Here is a 21,348-nt window from a genome sequence, read left to right on the forward strand (position 1 = left end):
AGGATAAAGGAGACATACATATCTTTACCCACATATGTATAAACATAAGTTAGATCATAGGATATATCCTTTTTTAATGTGCATGTAGACTTTATTTTTCAGAACTTTATATTGTATTTATATCATATAAAAACCTTTATAGTTACTTAAAACTTAAAAAAAATTTAGGGGCGCCTGGGTGGCTCAGTTGTTAAGTGTCTGCCTTCGGCTCAGGTCATGATCCCGGGGTCCTGGGATCGAGCCCCTTGTTGGGCTCCCTGCTCAACGGGAAGCCTGCTTCTCCCTCTCCCACTCCCCCTGCTTGTGTTCCCTTTCTCGCTGTTTCTCTCTCTGTCAAATAGATAAAATCTTAAAAAAAAAAAAAACAAAAAACAAACAAAAAAAAACTTAAAAAAAAATTTAGGCATGGGGCACGTGGCTGGCTTAGTTGGTAGAACCTGCTACTCTTGATCTTGGGGTTGTGAGTTTGAGCCCCATGTTGGGTGTAGTGTACTTTTTTTTTTTTTTAAAGATTTTATTTATTTGAGAGAGAGAGAGTGAGCACATAAGCAGGCAGAGGGGCAGAGGGAGAGGGGAGAGGCGGACTCTCTGCTGGGCAGGGAGCCCGATGTGAGGCTCTATTCCAGGACTCTGAGATCATTACCTGAGCTGAAAGTAGATGCTTAACCGAGCCACCCAGGCGCCCAGGATGTAGAGCTTACTTAAAAAAGTTCAGGCACATAAAAATTTATTTAAAACATATATAATATAATAAAGTAAAAATACGGTAACTACCTGTGTACTAACCTGGCTTAAAAAGTAAAACATTAGGGTGCCTGGGTGGCTCAATTGGTTACGCTTTTACCTTTGACTCAGGTCATGATCCCAGAGTCCTGGGATCAAGCCCAGCATCGGGCTCCCTGCTCCATGGGGAGTCTGCTTCTCCCTCTGCCCCTCTCTCTCCGCCCCCTGCCCCTGCTCATGCTTGCTCTCTCGCTCTCACTCTTGCTCTCGCAAAAATAAATAAATAAATAAAATCTTTTTTTTTTTTTAAAGATTTTGTTTATTTATTTGACAGAGATGGAGACAGCCAGCGAGAGAGGGAACACAAGCAGGGGGAGTGGGAGAGGAAGAAGCAGGCTCATAGCGGAGCCTGATGTGGGGCTCGATCCCAGAACGCCGGGATCACGCCCTGAGCCGAAGGCAGACGCTTAACCGCTGTGCCACCCAGGCGCCCCATAAATAAAATCTTAAAAAGAATAAAACATTATACGTATGTACATTGCTCAAAGCAGTGGTGTTTATAATAGCAAAAAATTGGAAACAACCTAAATGTCTATCAGCAATAGAATAGATAAATTATGAAATGGATGATTTATAGGTACAAGTAATGACAGGGATATGTTTCATAGAAGTATTCATAAATGTATGATTCTATATACATGAAGTTCAAAAATATGTAAAATCTATATATAGTTTAGAGATACAAATAGGAAAATCACAAAGGAAAAAAGAGCATATTAAAACACAAATCAAAATGGTGGTCACTTCTGAGAAGGCAGGGAAGGGAATATATTGAGGGAAGTAATTATAGGGGATTTCAAAGGAAATAGAATGTTCTTAAATTGAGTATTGGATAAATGGATGTTCATTATATTCCTTATATCCTGCATATTATATAAATATTCTTTTGTTCCTATTCAATATTTAACAATAGTGTTTTTTAAAAAGAAAGCATTATGAATATAGCCTAAGTCCTGTGTATTCCTTCACAAATGTATTCCCTTTTTCTCAGAGATAACCACATTCCTCAATTTAGAATTTATTATGTAGAATTCTTTAACCTGAGTTTTATGTTGGAGACATAAGGAAACAACAAAATTCAAGGAATGTTACAGTTATCCATTAGCATTTTCACTGGTAACTTGTCACTCATAATCTCAGTTGTTTGTCAAGATTGTGTCATGTATAGGTATTAAAAGGATAATTACAGTAGCTACCTCCCAATTCAAATGCAGGTAAATATCATCAATGCCTTACATATTATATTGTGTGGATATACTTGATTTTCAAAGAATCAAACCCCAATTTTAGGACATTAAAGTTGTTTCTAGATTTAAAAAGAAAGAACAGCAAAGTCTGTTCTATAAATTCGTGAAGAGGCCCAATATAAAAATTGGGTCATGTTGTAATGGATATTTGCTATGGCACTTTTTTTGTTTCACTTATACCCTATTCCATGTCAGTACTATAGATAGATTTTTTTTTCTTTGATGATTTTATTTATTCCTGAGAAAGCAGGGGGAGGAGCAGAGGGAGAGGGACAAGCAGATTCTGCACTGAGTGTGGAGCCAGACGCACGAGGCTTGATCCCAGGACCTCAAGATCGTGACCTGAGACACAACCAAGAGTTGGACACTCAACTGACTGAGCCACCCAGGCACCCCCCCCCTTTTTTTTAAAGCAATTTATCAACATAGTTTTCATTGTATAAATGTGCAGTAAGATTTTATCATTTCTTCATTGATGGATATTTAAGCTATTTACAGGTAATATTGCTAGGAATATCCTTATGTTTGTGAATTTTAGGAAGTGTTTCTGTGTTTGTGGTCCTGGAAATGGGAATTGCTAGTTCAAAGAGTGAATATTTCAAATTTCCAGATTGCCCTCTAAAAAGGTTATACCATTTGACACTTTGGTAGTAGGGGGAGTTCTCTTCCTCCTAAGATTAGATTAGATTCCCTTGCTATAAGATCTTGTAATGCTTTATATTTTTATAACTTCCACAACAGTTGTCTATTTTTAATCTTCAGTAATTTATTTACCTGCATTGGCTAGCACAGTGTCACTCAGTTATGGTGGATACTCACTAAGGGCAGGATAAGTTGAAAGTTCTGCCTTCAGTTTGCGTGTGTTAAAGGTGGGAAGTTAGAGGAAATTTGCTCTTCTGGTTTATTTTTTTGTACACAGTTCCTCCTTTTCTAAACTTAGCCATTTTGACAAGACATTCTAGAGGTTTGTGGATCTTTAGCTTTGGTACATCTTTACATATTTTCTTCCTGCCAACTCGGTTTGTTTGCTGCCGAGAAAATTGTGCCTGTCATGTTATTGGTGTCTCCTTCCTGCCCTCTGTACAAGGTGATGAAGGTCTTGGCTCTGCTTTCAAGCTAGGACTAGAGTGTCGTTTTTCCAGAAGGGCAACCCCTTTTGACTCCAATGTCTTTCTTTAACCTGATCCAAACTGTTTTGTGTATTTAAGTTAATAGAAGCGTTGAGGCCTTTTTCTAGTTTTAGTTATGTGATGATATCTTTTATTTCTTCTTTTTTAAAATTTATTTTTTGGGGTGCCTGAGTGGCTCAGTCAGTTAAGCGTCTGCCTTCGGTCAGGTCATGATCCCAAGGCCCTGGGATAGAGCCCAGAGTCTGGCTCCCTGCTCAGCAGGGAGTGTGCTTCTTCCTCTCCCTCTGCCCCTCCCTACTGCTTGTGCTCTCTCACTTGTGCTCTATCAAATAAATAAAATCTTTAAAAAATTTTTCTTTTTTCGTCATTTTAAGGTAGAAATGTGCTATGCACTTTAAGAAACACCATTGATTTTCCAATAAAACTTAATTCGTTTAAGTATATCTATTTATAAAACATTTTTATCCAGTGCCATTCATTTTTCTTTTGGTTTAGATAACCTCAAAATCTCTGACTTTGGCTTGGCAACAGTGTTTCGGCATAATAATCGTGAACGTTTATTGAACAAGATGTGTGGTACTTTACCTTATGTTGCTCCAGAACTTCTAAAGAGAAAAGAATTTCATGCAGAACCAGTTGATGTTTGGTCCTGTGGAATAGTACTTACGGCAATGTTGGCTGGAGGTAAGAACTATTTAATCATGATGAAACTTGCGTCCTATGGAAAGCCAGATTTGTTATACCAAAATAAATGAAACAAACCAAGGGAATCCATATTTATATGATAATATTTTATTTTATTTATTTTATTTTTTTTAAGATTTTATTTATTTATTTGTCAGAGAGAGCACAAGCAGGGGAATGGGAGAGGGAGAAGCAGATTCCCTGCCGAGCAAGGAGCCCGATGCGGGACTTGATCCCGGAACTCTGGGATCATGACCCAAGCTGAAGGCAGATGCTTAACGGAGTGAGCCACCCAGGCGTCCCCTATATGATAGTATTTTTTTTTTTTTAAAGATTTTATTTATTTATTTGACAGAGATAGAGACAGCCAGTGAGAGAGGGAACACAAGCAGGGGAAGTGGGAGAGGAAGAAGCAGGCTCATAGCAGAGGAGCCCGATGTGGGGCTCGATCCCATAACGCCGGGATCACGCCCTGAGCCGAAGGCAGACGCTTAACTGCTGTGCCACCCAGGCGCCCCTATATGATAGTATTTTAATAGTGAACTTATTTATAACTAAGTTGGAACTTTGAATCCCAAAGCTTTTTAAAAATGAGGTATGTATAGCTATTAAATGAAATATCACGATAGCAATCTCTTAAGATTCATGTGAATAATTTTGGAAATAGTAGAGCAGAAGTGGTTTATCTTTGAAGTGCTCTAAAATTTCTGTGAGTTGGCATTCTTAGTTTGAAAACCATACTGAATTAATTTGGAGAAAACTTTTAATGTATTTGTATCATTGACTATTTTCCTTTAAAATGTTTACTATATAATAATGTGAATACTCGGAAAACCGGGACTTGTTTCTTTTTTAGAATTGCCATGGGACCAGCCCAGTGACAGTTGTCAGGAATATTCTGATTGGAAAGAGAAAAAAACATACCTCAACCCTTGGAAAAAAATTGATTCAGCTCCTCTAGGTAACTAGGTTATGTTGATTGAAAGTACTGATTTCTTAGATTATGAAGCCTAGTGATATTTGAATTTTTTCTTATATATATATTTTTTTTTCTTTTTAACTTTTAAAAAATCACATAACTAATCTGTGATCCTTGCAGGTAGATTAGAAATATTAATTAAAAAAAAAAACAACCATATAATCCCAGCACTCAGAAATAGCTTCTTTTAATATTTTGATATGCAGTTCTATACTTTGTTGTAAAGATGTATAACAAATATATACGTTTGTTATATATGTATATTATTTACAAGTATGTGTGTTTTTACAGAAAATGAGATCACACTGCACTATGCTATTTATAACCTGCTTTTTTGTCTTAATGCTGTAGTCATGGACATTTTTCCATGACTATAATTGTAGGTCTACATCATTGTTTTTAAAGGTTGTGATGGAATTCTGCTATGTGGGTATGTTTTACTATATTCATCCAATTCACTTTTTTTTAGAGATTTATATATTTTTAAAATTTTTCACTTAATGAAAGAGATACGGTGATCATCCACATAAGGCACATAACTTTAAATCATTTAATTAAAAAACAAATCCAGAAGTGTCAGGGAGGTATGCAGTTTTTAATTATTATGGTTTGCTTGGCCAAATTGCTTTTTAGAAAGTTCGTACCATTTCATCACAATCTCAATAGTTAATATTTTAAAATGTTTTAAAAGATTTATTTTATTTATTTATTTATTTTTAAAGATTTTATTTATTTGACAGAGCACGCACGCACAGCTGGGAGAGCAGCCAGTAGAGGGAGAAGCAGGCTCCCCACTGAGTAGGGAGCCTGATGCAGGGCTCAATCCCAGGACCCTGGGATCATGACCTGAGCCAAAGGCAGACGCTTAACTGACTGAGCCACCCAGGCACCCCAAAGATTTATTTATTATATATATAGAGAGAGCACACATAGTGCACGTGTGCAGTGAGGAGGGATAGAGAGTATCTTCCAGACTCCGCACTGAGCATGGAACCCAATGTGGGTCTTGATCTCAGAACACTGAGATCACGACCTTAGAGGAAACTAAGAGTTGGTTGCTTAACTGACTGAGCCACCCAGGCACCCCTATACTCACTGTTTCTTATTTTTATTTTAAATTTAATACCAGTGAGGTTGTACATCCATGCTAGCTTATTGTCCATTTTTGTGGATGATCCGTTTTACTCACTTGTGGCAGGGAGATTTTCTTATTACTTCGTATGAGTTTTTTTTTTAAACGTTAATGTCATTTGGTCTTTGCATTTGTTACAAATATTTTTCACAATTTGCCATGCATTTTTATTTCATTTATGCTATTTTCACATGCAGAAGTTTTATATTTTTATTCAAATCTATTATTTTGTTCTTTGCAGTTTTCGGACTATATTGTTATGTTTGGAAAGGTCTTCCCTACCCCTAACTTTAGAAAAATAATCCCTGTGTTTTTGTGTTTTTATAGTTTCAGTTTTTCATTTAAATCTTTGATCCATTAGAAAATAATTTTGGCTTTCGGAGATGCATGAATTTTTTATTAAGATAATTAAGATACTTTAGGATGATAGTTGCTTACATTATTGTCTCTTAAAAAGTTACTGGAAAGTAAATTTTCCTTATAAAACTGTGAGAATGAGGATGTAACATGACGTATTGGAACAGTGAAGTTTGGTATTGAAGATGGATGAGGGCTTTTGTATCTGTTTCTTATGTTGTCACATGGGGAGAAACATTTCCACCTGGCTCTTGTTCTCCTTATTTGCAGACAGCTGAGAATCAGATCTGAGAATGTAGCAAAGAGCAACTACATGAAATTAAAGCAATAATGTAGTAGCTTTATTCTTTCTCTGGCCCAGAAATATTTGGATATAAGGAGACTAATAGAGATTATGTTCCACAGCACAAGTTTCTAATCTTTATGACTCTTTTGTAAATGTTGTATTAATATTTTATTTTCAGCTTTGCTCCATAAAATCTTAGTTGAGAATCCATCAGTAAGGATTACCATCCCAGACATCAAAAAAGATAGATGGTACAACAAACCACTCAAGAAAGGTAATATCCTGAAAAATACAAATATTTTTTTCTGTGCAAGAAAAGACACTTGCAGTTAGTATTACGAATTAGTAACACAAGATACCTGTGGTCTCTGACCTCATGTACGTTGGTTATAATGTCTAGTAAGGAAAACAAATACAAAAAATAATTTTGAAGTTTATTAATAAAGTGGAAAGTCAGAGTACTATAGCTAAGTATTTGACCAAGTCTTAAGTGACAGAGAAAATTTGTCTTCCTGAGGAAATCACATTAAATCTAAGGTCTGAAGATTAAAGGGGAGCTAGTCAGATGAGTACTAGCAAGATCAGTGGCAGATTCTGAACAGAGAAAGCCGCATCTGGAGAGTCTTAGAATTTGGAAGGTGGTACATTTGAGGAACTTGAAAGAAGGCCATTATGGCAGGGACCATGTCTGGCTTGCTTATCATGGTGTCACCAGTGGTTAGCACCGTATGTTGTACATTGTAGGCTCTTAGTAAATGTTTATTGAGTAAATGAATGAATAAAGAAGGGGGAGAGGGAGAGAAGTTTGAGATGAAGGTGGAAAGGTAGATAGTGACCAAATTGTGGAGGGGGGCCTTGTAAACCATTTTAAGGATTTTGGACTTTAACTTAAGGCCGTTGAGGAAGCTTTTGAGAGATTGTAAGCCAGGAAATACATGATCATATATGTGGTTTTAAAAGATCTTTCTGGTTAATTTTTTTTTTCATTGTTTTTGACATTTTTGGTCCTAGATGTGAGAAGATGGTACCTCGATGAGGTTAGTGGCAATGGGATTGGAAAAAGAAGTAGATTCCAAAGAAATTTACCAATTAGAATTGATAGGACTGGTGATTGTTTATATATAGAAAATGAAAAAGGATGAGGAATCCAGGATGACTCCTTTCTGGGTTGACCAACTCAGAAAACAGTGGTGCCATTTATTGGGATATAACTCAGGAAAAACATAATTGGGGGAAAATTTTATTTGATTTTGGACATATTGAATTTGAGAAGTAAAATTGTCTAATAAGGGGATATGTGTGTATATTGTGTAACTCAGGAAATAGGACCAGGCTTGAGATGTTGATCTTCAGGTGTTTTCTGCAAATAGATGGTAATTTAAACTGGTAGATGAAATTGAGTATATGAAACTTTAAGGAATGCCAACAGTAAGTGGTAGGTATAGGCCAGGGAAACAGAAAAATAGCCAAAGAGATGGGAGGAACATCAGGAGCATATGAAGAAATTGACGCTAAGAGAAGAAAATGCATGATAGTAGCAAATACTGTTAAGTGAATTAATAACATGAAGCCTAAAAGTTTACCCAGTAGTTATTCATGATTGTGGCAGGAACAGGTTTGGTGGAGACCTGGGAGTAATTGTCAAGTACAGTAGACAGCTCATTCAAGCAGTCTGACTGTGATTGGGAGGAGAGAGGACAATGGCTGGAGATGGATGAGGAGTTTTTAACTCTTCTTGAATGTGTCTTTTACCTTTCACTCTGTTCTAATAGGAATCCAACTGTCCCCTGAGAACACAGGCTTCCTCTCCAGTGGTAGACGTTTTCTTTCCCACATGCTCCTACCCTTGAAACATGGGGTGGGGCAAACATCCTTTTTGTCTTTCATTGCCACTTTCTCCCTTTTTCCCACATTTCTCTCCCGCTGCATTTTAAATTTCATTATTATCAGATTACCACCCACAGTTCCATCCTTGTTACAGTCAGCTTCTGAACCCCCAATTAAAATTCCTGCAACATTGTTATCTCTCCAACTTGATTCTGATGTACATTTTCTCAGGGTTTTTGGTGATTTAAATATTCATTTGGATGATCCTTCCAATATCCTGATCTCATATTTCCTTGACCTTCTCTCCTCTAGTGATCTCTTCAAGTATCCTACTTTGACTACTGGTATATTTTTTTTTCTGGTTTCCTCTTCTAGTACCCTGACTCCAGCAATCCTTTGATCCTACTTAGATATGCAGTCCACTAATTCTACTTCCTTTAACTGTCTTTTATCTGCTCCCTCCCTAGGTCCTCAGTTCCATCCTCACTACTTTAAATCCCAAGGTCAGTCATTATAATGACTTCTTTACATTCAGCTTCAGGTTTCTGGCCCTATTCTGTCTTCATCATGCGTACTGGTCAAAACCTAACCAGTCTTCTGCCTACTCTACATTTACACCTGCACAGCTGATTGCATTTGGACCCAAATACATAACAGTGTTCACTTTAAATTCAGGATCACTAATCTCAAGTGAGCCCTTAATTCTGCCAGGCAATTATAATGCATTTCTTCACTTTTTTCACAACCTCACTCCTCTAAATCATATTTGTATACCTTTTCCTTTTTCTTCAACTTCTAATACCTCCTTCCCCATCCTCACTCTCAGTTGGTGACAATACTTCCTGTTTCACTGAGAAATAGAAACAATCATAAGGGAACTTCCATAGGCTCCCATCACCATTCCTCCTCACCTAACCAGCTGCCTCTGTGCTCATATACTCTGCTTTCTCCTCAGTTGCTATGAATAAATTGTCTGCTTCAGATACAAGCCAACTCAGTCTTGTGCACGAGGCCCAGTTCTCTTTTGCTTATTCAGGGACGTTGTCTAGCAATTCTTCTGTCTTCCTCTTGCATCATTAATTTTTCTTTCTCTCCTACTTTCTCATCAGCATACCGGCATGCTTTTTTTTTCTTCTTACTGCCCAATGCATAGTAGCCTTAATAAAATATTTAGATGAATGAATTAATAAATAAAATGTTTGGCTAAATATAAGTGTGTTTAAATGGTTTCGGGACAGTTCCAGTTGAGAGGAAAAGGCTGAAGGTCTAAGAGAGAAGGAATGAAGGAGCATCAAGACCCCTGAAGAGAAAGGAGGGTATGGAGCTCACATACAAGTAGAGGGATGGGCGTTGGATAGGAGCATGGAAGGGAGGGAAGGATGGGTAGTTGTAGGAATTTGACAAGAGTGTAGAAGTTTTGAAGTAATCATTTGGAGAAAGGGAGAGGAAACTGACTACAGAAACATAGGACCGACTGTCAGTGTTGAGGATCCAGCTAAGGGTAGTAACCATGAATTTATAGTGGCATCATTTTCTGTATAATAATTATTCTTGGTACCTTTTTCAGGGGAGCAGAGAATGTTGGATAGAGTAGATTCATAATGTTTATTGCCATTATCATAAATTATTTTTTATTTTAAAAAATTTTGATTTTTTAACTAGGTCTCTTTGTCTCCATAGACCATTGTCTGTTACTATAAATGGTACCATTAAAATTATGGCCTTAATGTGAAACCTCACACTTGGAACATACTTACACATCAGGATTTGTGAAATGTGTAATTTGACAAGTCAGTCCTCCTAAGTTTATAATGACCACATTTCTTATGTACAAAGAGCCACTGTTTATCATATAACTATTTTGTTTTGAATAAATGCGTTTAGATGTGGTTTTAAAACATTTGTATTTATGTTTTCTTTTTTAGGGGCAAAGAGGCCCCGAGTCACTTCAGGTGGTGTATCAGAGTCTCCTAGTGGATTTTCTAAGCACATTCAGTCCAATTTGGACTTCTCGCCAGTGAACAGTGCCTCTAGGTAAAATTAATCAATAAAGATAAAATAGTTATTGAATATAATATTCCCATAAGAAATAATGCATGTATGTATTTTTTCTTAATAATGAATATATTTTTATCAGTGTGAGAATGGTAATGTGATATAAGAAAGGCCCAATTGATTTTATCTGAAGATACATTTTTTTCCCCCATATCTTAATGCCCCAGTGAAGAAAATGTGAAGTACTCCAGTTCCCAGCCAGAACCACGGACAGGTCTTTCCTTATGGGACACCAGCCCTTCCTATATTGATAAACTGGTACAAGGGATCAGTTTTTCCCAACCCACATGCCCTGATCATATGCTCCTGAACAGTCAGTTACTTGGCACCCCAGGATCCTCACAGGTAAAGGAATTTAGTTTTTTCAAATAAGTGATGAAAAACCTCTTAAGTTTTTGTCGTAAAGCCTTTTATTTAATGTAAAAATCTTAGAAATATGGTATTGACATTTTAGCATATAGAGTTTTTTTTTTAACAAGGAAGAGAGAATTAGAGGATGCTTTCCTGTATAAGCAGCTTCAGAAAAGAATTTTCAGACCAAATAACTATGATATGACTGCTTTTGGTGATACCAGATTTATTTAGGTTTCCTCTGTTTGACGTGTAGAACCCTTGGCAGCGCTTGGTTAAAAGGATGACACGGTTTTTTACCAAATTGGATGCAGACAAATCTTATCAATGCCTGAAAGAGACTTGTGAGAAATTGGGCTATCAATGGAAAAAGAGTTGTATGAATCAGGTATGTTTCATTGATTTTCCTGAAGAAAAATATAAATATTTAAGTAAAAAATGATCATTATCATTATATTTTTGAAAAAGATACAGTTGGGGGGGTATCTGGGTGGCTCACTCAGTTAGGCATCTACCTTCGGCTAGGTCATGACCCAGGGTGCTGGGATTGTTTCCCACATCAGGCTCTTTGCTCAACAGGGAGTCTGCTTCTCCCTCTGCCTGCCACTCCCCCTGCTTGTGCTCTCTCCCTCTTTCTCTCTCTCTGTCTGGGGGGGGAAAAAAACTTTAAAAAAAACAATTGAAATTGAAAAGACTTAGGTAAAATGTTCTTTACCTTAAATAATATTGAAAGTCTTCTTTAAGGTTATTAAAAATATCAAGAGAGGCAAGTCATGTTTTTATAAACTGTATATACGTAAATTATAACAGTAGCAAAGATTCCCTTCTATGACAGCTGACTACATTAACAATCTCATATTTCTTCCATCTCCCCCGCTCCCCCCTACCAGTTTTTGTTGTTTATGTTATTATAGCATATTTGTGACATTGAAATTCTAATCTGTTTTTAGGCTTTTCAAAAACCTAATGTCATAAAAAACAATTAGAGGCGAATATTATGTATTTAAGAGGCCTGAAAAATAATGTAATGTATGATCTCTCACTAAATCATGGATTTAAAGAAAAGAAAGCTATAAAGGATGTTATTGGGACAGTTGGGGAAATTTGCATATGGTTTTAAATTAGATAATGTTTTTGTATCAGTGCCAGATTTCTTGGGTGTTATCATAATATTGTGGTTTGCAGAAGAATGTCTTTGTTCATAGGAGAAACATGTTGAAGTGAAGTGTTTGTCTTCAGTAGCTTGGTTGAAAAACTTAAAAAAAAAAAAAAAGACAACCACATTAAAAAAAAGACAAGTAAACATATACTTATCTAGGTTGATAAGACCAATGAAGGGTATATGGTTATTTATTGTAGATTCTTTCAGGGTGTTTTTTTTTTTTTTTTTTTTTGTCTTATAAATTTGTAAGCTTTCAAAATTAAAAGTTAGGGGAAATTGTTACTGTGCAGAAATCTGAGGCCAGCCTGATTTTCCTCTCACTAGTGTAGGCAATTTACTTTTTTTTTTTAGTCAGGTAGGTTTATTGAGATGAAATTCATGTAACCTAAAAATCATCACTTTAACCATTTTAAAGTGTATAATTTAGTGGTTTTGGTATATTCACAAGATTGTGCTACCATCATTATTTAATTCCAGAACATCCCATTGCCCTGAAAATAAACTCTATACCAATTAACAGTCACTCCTCATTCTTTCCTCCCTTCATTTCCTTGGCAGCCACTGATTTACTTTCTGTCTCTGTGGACTGTCTATTCTGGATGTTTTGTATAAATAGAATTATATAATATCATATAAATGGCCTTTTGTGTCTGTCTTTTTTTACTTAGCATAATGTTTTCAAGGTTAATCTGTGTTGTTTACATTTATCAGTACTTCATTCCTTTTTATGGGAGAATAATCTTCCATTATGTGGATAGAAGACTGCATTTTATTTATCCATTTACCTGTTGATGGACATTTGGGATGTTTCTGCTTTTTGGCTATTATGAGTAATGTTGCTACGAACATTTTTTTTTTAAAGATTTTATTTATTTATTTGACAGAGACAGCCAGTGAGAGAGGGAACACAAGCAGGGGAAGTGGGAGAGGAAGAAGCAGGCTCTTAGCAGAGGAGCCTGATGTGGGGCTCGATCCCATAACGCTGGGATCACGCCCTGAGCCGAAGGCAGACGCTTAACCGCTGTGCCACCCAGGCGCCCCACTACGAACATTTTTGTACTAGTTTTTGTATGAACTTTGCCAGGGCTGTCATAAAAAAATACCACAGAGTGGGTGCTTAAACAGCAGAAATTTATTTTTTCACAATTCTAGAGACAGAAGTCAAAGATCAAGGCGCTGGCAGGTTTGGTTTCTTCTAAGGCCTTTCTTCTTGGCTTTCAGATGGCTGTCCTCTTGCTGCTTCCTCATCTGGCCTTTCCTCCTTGCGCATGCGTACCTGGTTACTGTCTCTCTCTGTATCCTAATTTTTTTTTTCTTACAAAGATACCAGTCATATTGGATCAGGGCCCACTTAGTGGTTTCATTTTAACTCAGTTACTTCTTTAAAGGCCCAGTCTTAAAATACAGTCACATTCTGAGGGGTTAGGGATTCAGCATATGAATTTTGAGGGGACACAGTTCAGCCTGTAACAATATGTTTTCAATTTCTTAGGTATGTACCTGCTAATGGAATTGCTAAAGCATATAGTAACTCTATGTTTAACTTTTTGAGGAGCTGCCAAGTGGTTTTCCAAAGCAGCGCACCGTTGTACATTCCCACCAGCAGTGTATGTGTTAAGCATCTTATACTTTCCTGGAACATGAGGTTCCAGTGTTTCACAATTGTGGTATACCAGTGTATTTTTTAGTCATTCCTTGAAATGAGAAGTATTACAGATGTTTTTGTAATTTGGACTAAACTTATTTTTATTGCCTTAGGTTACTGTATCAACAACTGATAGGAGAAACAATAAACTGATTTTCAAAGTGAATTTGGTAGAAATGGATGAGAAGATCTTGGTCGACTTTCGGCTTTCTAAGGTACGTATAACAACACTTTTTTTTTTTTAAACTTTTTTTTGCTGTTATTAAAGAAGTATTATGTGTTCATAGTAGAAACCTAGAAAATATGAAAACATATAAAGGAGAAAATAAGAATCAAGTTTAATCTTATCATCTAGAGAGAAAGAGACCTATTTTATACTGTATTTCATTATGGTAGTCTTACTACTTCTTTAGTATGTGCTATATGGAAATGCTCTTAAATGTACAGATTTATTTTGGCATTATATTTGTATATACATGGCATTTGTAAATATATGGTAACTTGCTTTTTTTCATTCAGTGTTCTGAACATTCGTTTTTGTCATCCTTCTAAAACAGTTTTTTCAAATGACATTTTCCTTATTATAGAAGTTTTTTTGTAGAACATGTAAATAAGTAAAAATAAGATAAAAATAATCCTAAATTATACGTTCAACAGGAATTACCCTGAATATTTAAAAACATTCTAAACTTCTTATTTAATCCATATATATCTTTTTAATAACAATTATATGTTTGTCAAAATGTACAATATAACTGATGAACATTTATCTGTTACAAGTAAGTCTGTGATTAATATTTATATACATAAAGTCTTATTCACATTTCTGGTTATTTCTTTAGAAATTACTGATTCTGAGGTTATAGTTTGGCCTTGGTATATAAGACCAAAATAACATTTTCTCTGTTTACTGAGAGATTGTACGTGACTCTAAAGGAGGTTAGAGAAAAAGATCACATTCTGAAGTTGGAAATTTGCTGCATTACCATTGTCTAAATGTTTAGTGTGGAATTAAATTATTAAGATCCTAGTGTAATGAAATTCTTCTTATAACTGAATAACAACAAAATACTTGGCAAGACTTCAGTGTAGTTGTATAGCTTAATTTTAGTTTGCAAACCCCCGGTGCCTATGGAAAACAGTGACTTAGGTCCCTATTTAAAGCATCGCTTTAATTTTTCTGCTCTCTGAGCCCAGTGTGTTAGGAATAGTGATGGGCCCAAAAACAAGTTGGAATTATTTATGTAGCCACTTCTGCTAGGATATTTGGTCTTCATAAGAGGACCTGAAGAGAATTGTAGCTGGACATATCTGAGGGTGTTTGTCTCTTCTTACCACTAAAGAGAGTTTGATTTTATGGCAGTCTCTTTTTTGATACTATTTTTGGATATTATTCCTAATATAGGGTGATGGATTAGAATTCAAGAGACACTTCCTGAAGATTAAAGGGAAGCTGAATGATGTTGTGAGCAGCCAGAAGGTTTGGCTTCCTGCCACATGAGAGATCCATTGGATTCCTGGTGAATATAGTGCTGCTATGTTGACATTATTCTTCCTAGAGAAGATTATCCTATTCTGCAAACTGCAAACAGTAGTCTCTGAAGAGTTGTCTTCCCTCTAGCCAAACATTTTCCAATTCTTTTTATATGTACTTCATACAAACAATACCTATATCTTCATTGTAAGTAAAGGTTTGGGGAATGAATGGATAGAATTCACTAGATACTTCTTCATCCTGTGTTTAGTGTCTAAAGACCCATGTGATGGAAACCAAGCTTTGGGGATACATGAGCTTACCAGCTTTTATACCAATGTAATGAAAGAGGATATTCTTGTCGCATTGTTAAAAAAAATTTGGTTTTATCCAAAAAGTAGGTGTTTCCTCCGTGTTGATTTAATTATATGGATGGATTAGTAATAAAGCAGTCCTGTGACTTTTGGACAGTAGATTTATCAGTCTGTAAAGTGAAGCCAACTTCAAAAAATATATCCTCGAGATTTGTACTTATATTTTCACAAGGGCCTTACCAAGTATATAAATCTGTTTTTGAATTATAACTGTTAATTAAAATTGCAAGTAGGTATGTTTTCTCCATTGTAGTTAATAATATATAAAATACTGGTTGGTCTTTCAAGTAGAAGTTGAGCATGGACTCTAGTGCTTAACTACCTTTACTCTAAAATTACTATTGCACATTTTAAATATTTTTCTATATTATTTTCTACTTTCACAGCCATATTTTAATTCTTTATTACAGAAATAAATTCTATTTTGAAAATGAATAGATAACTCTGTGGACTTCTTGGTGACCAAGCTTCTAGGTAGTAGGGAATAAAAGAGGAGGGAGAAGTAAGGAAGAACTGTGATAGAAATAGATCTGATTCCTAAATCTTTTACTGTTAGATTTACTAAGACTTTGTTCGTCTGATGAAATTTATATTAATTTTTGAATGTATTAGGTTGGGACCTGTATTCCTTTTTCTTGGTAATTTATAAAGTTAATCATCTTAGTCTGAAGCTAAGAATATGTGAAATTTTATGGTTAGAGTTTATCGCTTATTAGTGTATACTGGTAAATGTATTAACTGCAGTATATCCGTAGGAGAAATAAATTTGAAGCAATAGGTGACTCCTAAGAATTGAGCCAGTAAATTCTCAAACATGAAGAATTTTGTTCTTGATAATTGTCATTAGTAACTGAAAAACAAAGTTATCTCAGGCTTTGACCTCTCCCATGAGCTTTAGACGTTTAAAAACACAGCCAAGCAGACGTTTCCACTTGACTAATAGTGACCACATGACAAAAACCAGCTTTTGGTCCCTGCCTTCCAACCTGTTCCTCCCCAGTTTCTCCCAATCCCAGTAAATGGCTACATTCATCTCTCTAGTTCCTTAGGCCAAAACCCCAGGAATCCTCCTTGACCTGGTTTTCATACTGTACATTTAATTCAGTAAATCCTGTTTGATTTAGCACATTTATCCACAATCTATCCTACTTCACACCTCTACTAGAAGCACTCTAGTTGAAGGCACTGTTACCTCTCTTTTCATATTACTTATCTTTCAGCAGTTCAAAAAGGCAGTCAGAATGATCTTTCTAAAATGTGAATCAGGTATCCTCCCCCTGTTCTCAACTCTCATGGCTTTTCATCATACTTAAACAAAATTCAAAATATTCTCTCTCACCTCCTGGTGTTATGGGATCTGCTGTCTTACCAGCGCCTGGGCCTCCTCTGCCACTCTCTTATTTATCCTGCCCTAGCTGCATTTGTTTTGCTGTTCTGCTCATTTCATGAGCAGACACATTCTCATCTCAAGATCTTCTCCTTTGCTGTTGCCTCTCCCTGGAGTGCTTTATTCCCAAACATTCTTGTGGCTTGTACTTAAGTGTCACCCATTATGCAGAGTCTTCCCTTGACTTAATCTAAAATGTTACCCACTTCTATCATTCTTTATTTTTCATCATAACACTTACTATCTGACATTATATTTTTATTTACCTATTAAACGTCTACTTCCCTCATTGCAGTATGTAATATATAAACTCCTTGAGGTCAGGGATCCTATATGTCCTGTTCAGTTCTGTGTCCCCAGCACCTAGAACTGTGCCTCATGTATTACGGCATGCAGTGAATAGTTGTTTAATGAAGAAGCAGATACTCTTTTGATCTGGTTTATCCTCAGAATATATCTTGGAGCTGAAGCCTTCTGTCCATTTTGATTGCTGCCACTCTAGTTCAAGCTCCTTCATCTCCTCCCTGGACTTCCTACTAAAAACTAATGTCTTCCCACTTCCACTCTTGCCTTTTCCCAACCCTCTTTCCCTCAAAGTGTTTTCTTGACACAGGTCCTAACTTCTTGTTTTTTAAACGATAAATTGTACTCTGACACTCCCTTGCTTAAAAACCTCCAGTGCTGGGGCGCCTGGGTGGCACAGCGGTTAAGCGTTTGCCTTCGGCTCAGGGCGTGATCCCGGAGTTCTGGGATCGAGCCCCACGTCAGGCTCTTCCGCTATGAGCCTGCTTCTTCCTCTCCCACTCCCCCTGCTTGTGTTCCCTCTCTCGCTGGCTGTCTCTCTCTCTGTCGAATAAATAAATAATATCTTAAAAAAAAAAAAAAAAAAAACCTCCACTGCCTTCCCACTGCATCAAAAATGGAATTTAAATTCTTTGCTTGAACTGCAAGATACACCATCTGTCCTCTTTGTTCATCATACTACAGGCCGAGTAGCCTTCTACTACTGCTTCTTCCATTCATTAAGCATGCCAAAGCTCATTCCCCTTTCAGGGCTTTTATGTTTACAGCTACCACCACCTGGAACCCCTTCCAGTAGTTCGCATGACTTATTTAGCATTCAGATCTCAGCCCAAATGTTTCTGCTATCCCCAGTCACTGTCCCACTGTTTTGTTTTCTTCACAGAACTGATTACTATCTGAAATTTATCGACTGTCTTCCCCCACCAAAATGTAAACTTAGACTTCATCATTTCTTTTCCCCTTTGTATATCTCCCCCCCCCCCCCGCCCCACTTCTTGCCCCTTTGTATATCTTGTATGTGGAACAGTACCTGGAATATAGTAGGTCCGAAATAAATATTTGTTGAATAAATGAATTAAATATCAGATGAAGAAAATGCTACAGAATATTGTAAGGGGAAGGCAAATAGATGGCTAGTAAACAAACTTTCTCAGCTGTTGGAATTTGTGTAGAATGGGGAAGTTCTATTCAGACTTGGACGGATTAGCTCTCACATTTATAATTATGTGAGCATTGGCAACCACCTCTGTAAAGAGACTGGTAATAACTACATTTTAGAGTTGTTTTTAATCTTAAACGAGTTAATGTGTATGAAGATGGTAGTATACTGTGTTGCATAAAAGGCATTCAATAAACATAAGCTGCCATAATTCTTTGCAATGTTCATTATGCTGTTGGTAGAGGCGTTTACTCCCATTATTAAAAGTAATGTTTGTTTATCGATGGAAATTTGCAAAATGTAAAAATGGGGGGAATGGAATTATTACCCAGAAATAGCTAAAATTTTGATGGAAAGGTCAACATGTGCTGCATTGTATGTATGCATAGTGTGATGTGTGAAGTGGGTATGATTGTTGAGATAAATATAAATACATAAAATGTGTATGGTTTAACAAGCAGTTGTAAAGTTAATCTGTTTAACCAAACTCAATGGAAGAGAGATCATTTCTGGACCCTCACAAGCCTTCCGTTGTACCCCTTCCCACTCAGAACCTACTCCTTTCCCCCAGAAGTAATCATAAAATTTATTTTTATAGGGGCGCCTGGGTGGCACAGTGGTTAAGCGTCTGCCTTCGGCTCAGGGCGTGATCCCGGCGTTGTGGGATCGAGCCCCACATCAGGCTCCTCCGCTATGAGCCTGCTTCATCCTCTCCCACTCCCCCTGCTTGTGTTCCCTCTCTCACTGGCTGTCTCTATCTCTGTCGAATAAATAAATAAAATCTTTAAAAAAATTATTTTTATAATCTCTCCTTGGTTTTCTCCGCTATTTATGCATCTTTATTTAATTTTTTTTAAAAAGACTTTTATTTATTTAGAGAGAGAGGGTAAGAGCGAGCACAAGCAGGTTAGGGGCAGAGGGAGAAGCAGACTCCTTACTCGGTCTGATGTGGGGCTCAGTCCCAGGACCCCGGGACCCTGGGACTCTGGGGCTACAACCTGAGCCAAAGGCAGAGGCTTAACCGACAGAGCCACCCAGGCGCCCCTATTTATGCATCTATAAATGATATAGTTTAGTTTTGCCCGTTCTAGAACTCATATAAATGAAATTATGCTGTATGGAATTTTTATGTTGCTTTTTTATTTTTATTAGCATGAATAACTTGCATGTATCAAATTCATTGATTTTAATTACTGTACAGTATGCCATTTATGAACATATCACTAATTATGTATTCTCTCACTGCTAATGGATGTTTGGATTATTTACAGTTTGACACTATTATTAACACTCCTGCTAAGAACACTGTTGTACATGTCTGTGAATTTCTCCAGGTCCTGGAGACTAGCGTGTATACCTACGAGTGGGAGGATGGGTTTTAGGATATGCGTATCTTCAACTTGAGTAATGGCAAACTGTTTCAAAAGTGATTGTACCAATTTATACTGCCATGAAAAGAGGATGCAATGGCTGGAAAAGCAGTTTGGAATGATCTATTAGTATCAGAATTTTCATAGCAGCAGAATATGTGTCTCTAGTATTTCAGACTGTCCCCTCGATTTGATGCTGTCAGTCTAATTTTTGCCAAGTTACTGGTGTGTAATATTTGTTTGGTATTAATTTGCTCATTCCTAAGTTTAAATAAGTTTGAGTATATCTTATGATGTGCCTCCCCCAGTCTTTTCCTCATTTTTCTGTTGTTTTTTTTTCCTTAATGATTTCAGTTCTTCATATGTTCAGCACACTGGTTCTTTGTCAGTTGCACGAGGAGCTTGTACACTGTCTATTCTGTGGGTTATTGTTTCACATTTCGTGGAAGTTTATGATTTTAATATGGTTCTGTTAAGACCTCCCCTGGCTAGCTTTGTTTCCTATTTAGGACTCATTCTCTACTTCAAGGTCATGAAGATTTTCTTGTATATTATTTTCTAAAAGCTTTATAGTTTTGGCTTTCATGTTTAGAAATACAGTCCACCTGAAAGTGGATTTTGTGTATCATGTGAGGGTAGAGGTCAAGGTTCATTTCTTCCCCCACTTGGCCATCCAATGTAACACTGGTTAATTGAAAAGATTATCCTTTTCCTACCGATATCCATTCAGTGTTCAGATTTCCAGTTCTTATTTTTTACAGGACATTTTTTTTTTTTTAAGATTTTATTTATTTGGGGGAGAGAGCAAGAGAGAGATTGAGAGAATGAGTGGGGGAGGGGCAGAGGGAGAAGCAGACTCCCTGCCTAGCAGGGAGCTAGATGCTGGACTTGATCCCAGGACCCTGGGATCATGACTTGAGCCAAAAGCAGACACACTTAACCCACTGAGCCAGCCAGCCATCCTGTCTCATTCATATTCTAATTGGAATTTTTTGTATTGGGTTTTGGAAATGATATGTCCTAGACTTTAGTTCCTTGTTGGATATGTGATTTACAAATATGCTCTCCCATTCTGTAGTTTGCCTTTTCATCCTCTTAACAAGTCTGGAAACAGCAAAAGTTTTATATTTCAGTGAAGTCCAGCTATTAATTTTTCATTTTATGAATGATGTTTGTGGGATCTGTTAGACACAGAGTCTAACAATCCTTTGTCTGGACTTAGATCTCAAAGGTTTTTCCTACATTATTTCTTAAAGTTTTTGTTTTTTCATTTTACATTTAAGGCTATGATGCATTTTGAGTTAATTTTTATGTAAAATATGAGCCTTAGGTCGAGTTTAGTTTTTTGTTTTTGTTTTTTTGCCTCTGAATGTCTAGTGTTGCATTGCCATATGCTGAAAAGGTTATCTTTCCTCCACTGAATTGCTTTTGCACCTTTGTAAAAACATCAGTTGGGTGTATTTGTAGGTCTGTTTCTGAGCTCTGTTCTGTTCCATTGTTCTGTATGTCTTTCTGTTTGTCCAGTAATACTGCACAGCCTTGATTACTACACATATATATTGTGAATTTGGTAGATTGATTCCTTCCAGTTTATCCTTTTCAAAACTGTTTTAGATATTCTAGTCTTTTGTCTTTTCATATAC

At 36.6% G+C, this 21,348-nt stretch overlaps 1 protein-coding gene across 5 annotated transcripts in view; it reads left to right on the forward strand.

The window, feature by feature from the left end:
- CHEK1 (checkpoint kinase 1) overlaps positions 1-18,546 on the forward strand; it is a 30,053-nt gene extending 11,507 nt beyond the window's left edge. For 2 of the 5 annotated variants that reach the window (XM_057316671.1, XM_057316669.1), the window contains exons 6-14: positions 3,656-3,844; positions 4,701-4,805; positions 6,777-6,872; positions 8,893-8,928; positions 10,351-10,459; positions 10,648-10,825; positions 11,088-11,219; positions 13,752-13,853; positions 15,044-18,546. In XM_057316671.1, the coding sequence (XP_057172654.1) occupies positions 3,656-3,844; positions 4,701-4,805; positions 6,777-6,872; positions 8,893-8,928; positions 10,351-10,459; positions 10,648-10,825; positions 11,088-11,219; positions 13,752-13,853; positions 15,044-15,139 (1,043 nt within the window). In that variant the 3' untranslated portion in view covers positions 15,140-18,546. The remainder of the gene's footprint in view (positions 1-3,655; positions 3,845-4,700; positions 4,806-6,776; positions 6,873-8,892; positions 8,929-10,350; positions 10,460-10,647; positions 10,826-11,087; positions 11,220-13,751; positions 13,854-15,043) is intronic. The other 3 variants (XM_026505471.4, XM_057316670.1, XM_057316672.1) reach the window with 2 other exon arrangements.
- The last annotated feature ends 2,802 nt before the right edge of the window (positions 18,547-21,348 follow it).

The sequence above is a fragment of the Ursus arctos genome, unplaced genomic scaffold (assembly GCF_023065955.2).
Source record: "Ursus arctos isolate Adak ecotype North America unplaced genomic scaffold, UrsArc2.0 scaffold_22, whole genome shotgun sequence".
In the NCBI taxonomy this organism is placed as follows: Eukaryota; Metazoa; Chordata; class Mammalia; order Carnivora; family Ursidae; genus Ursus; species Ursus arctos.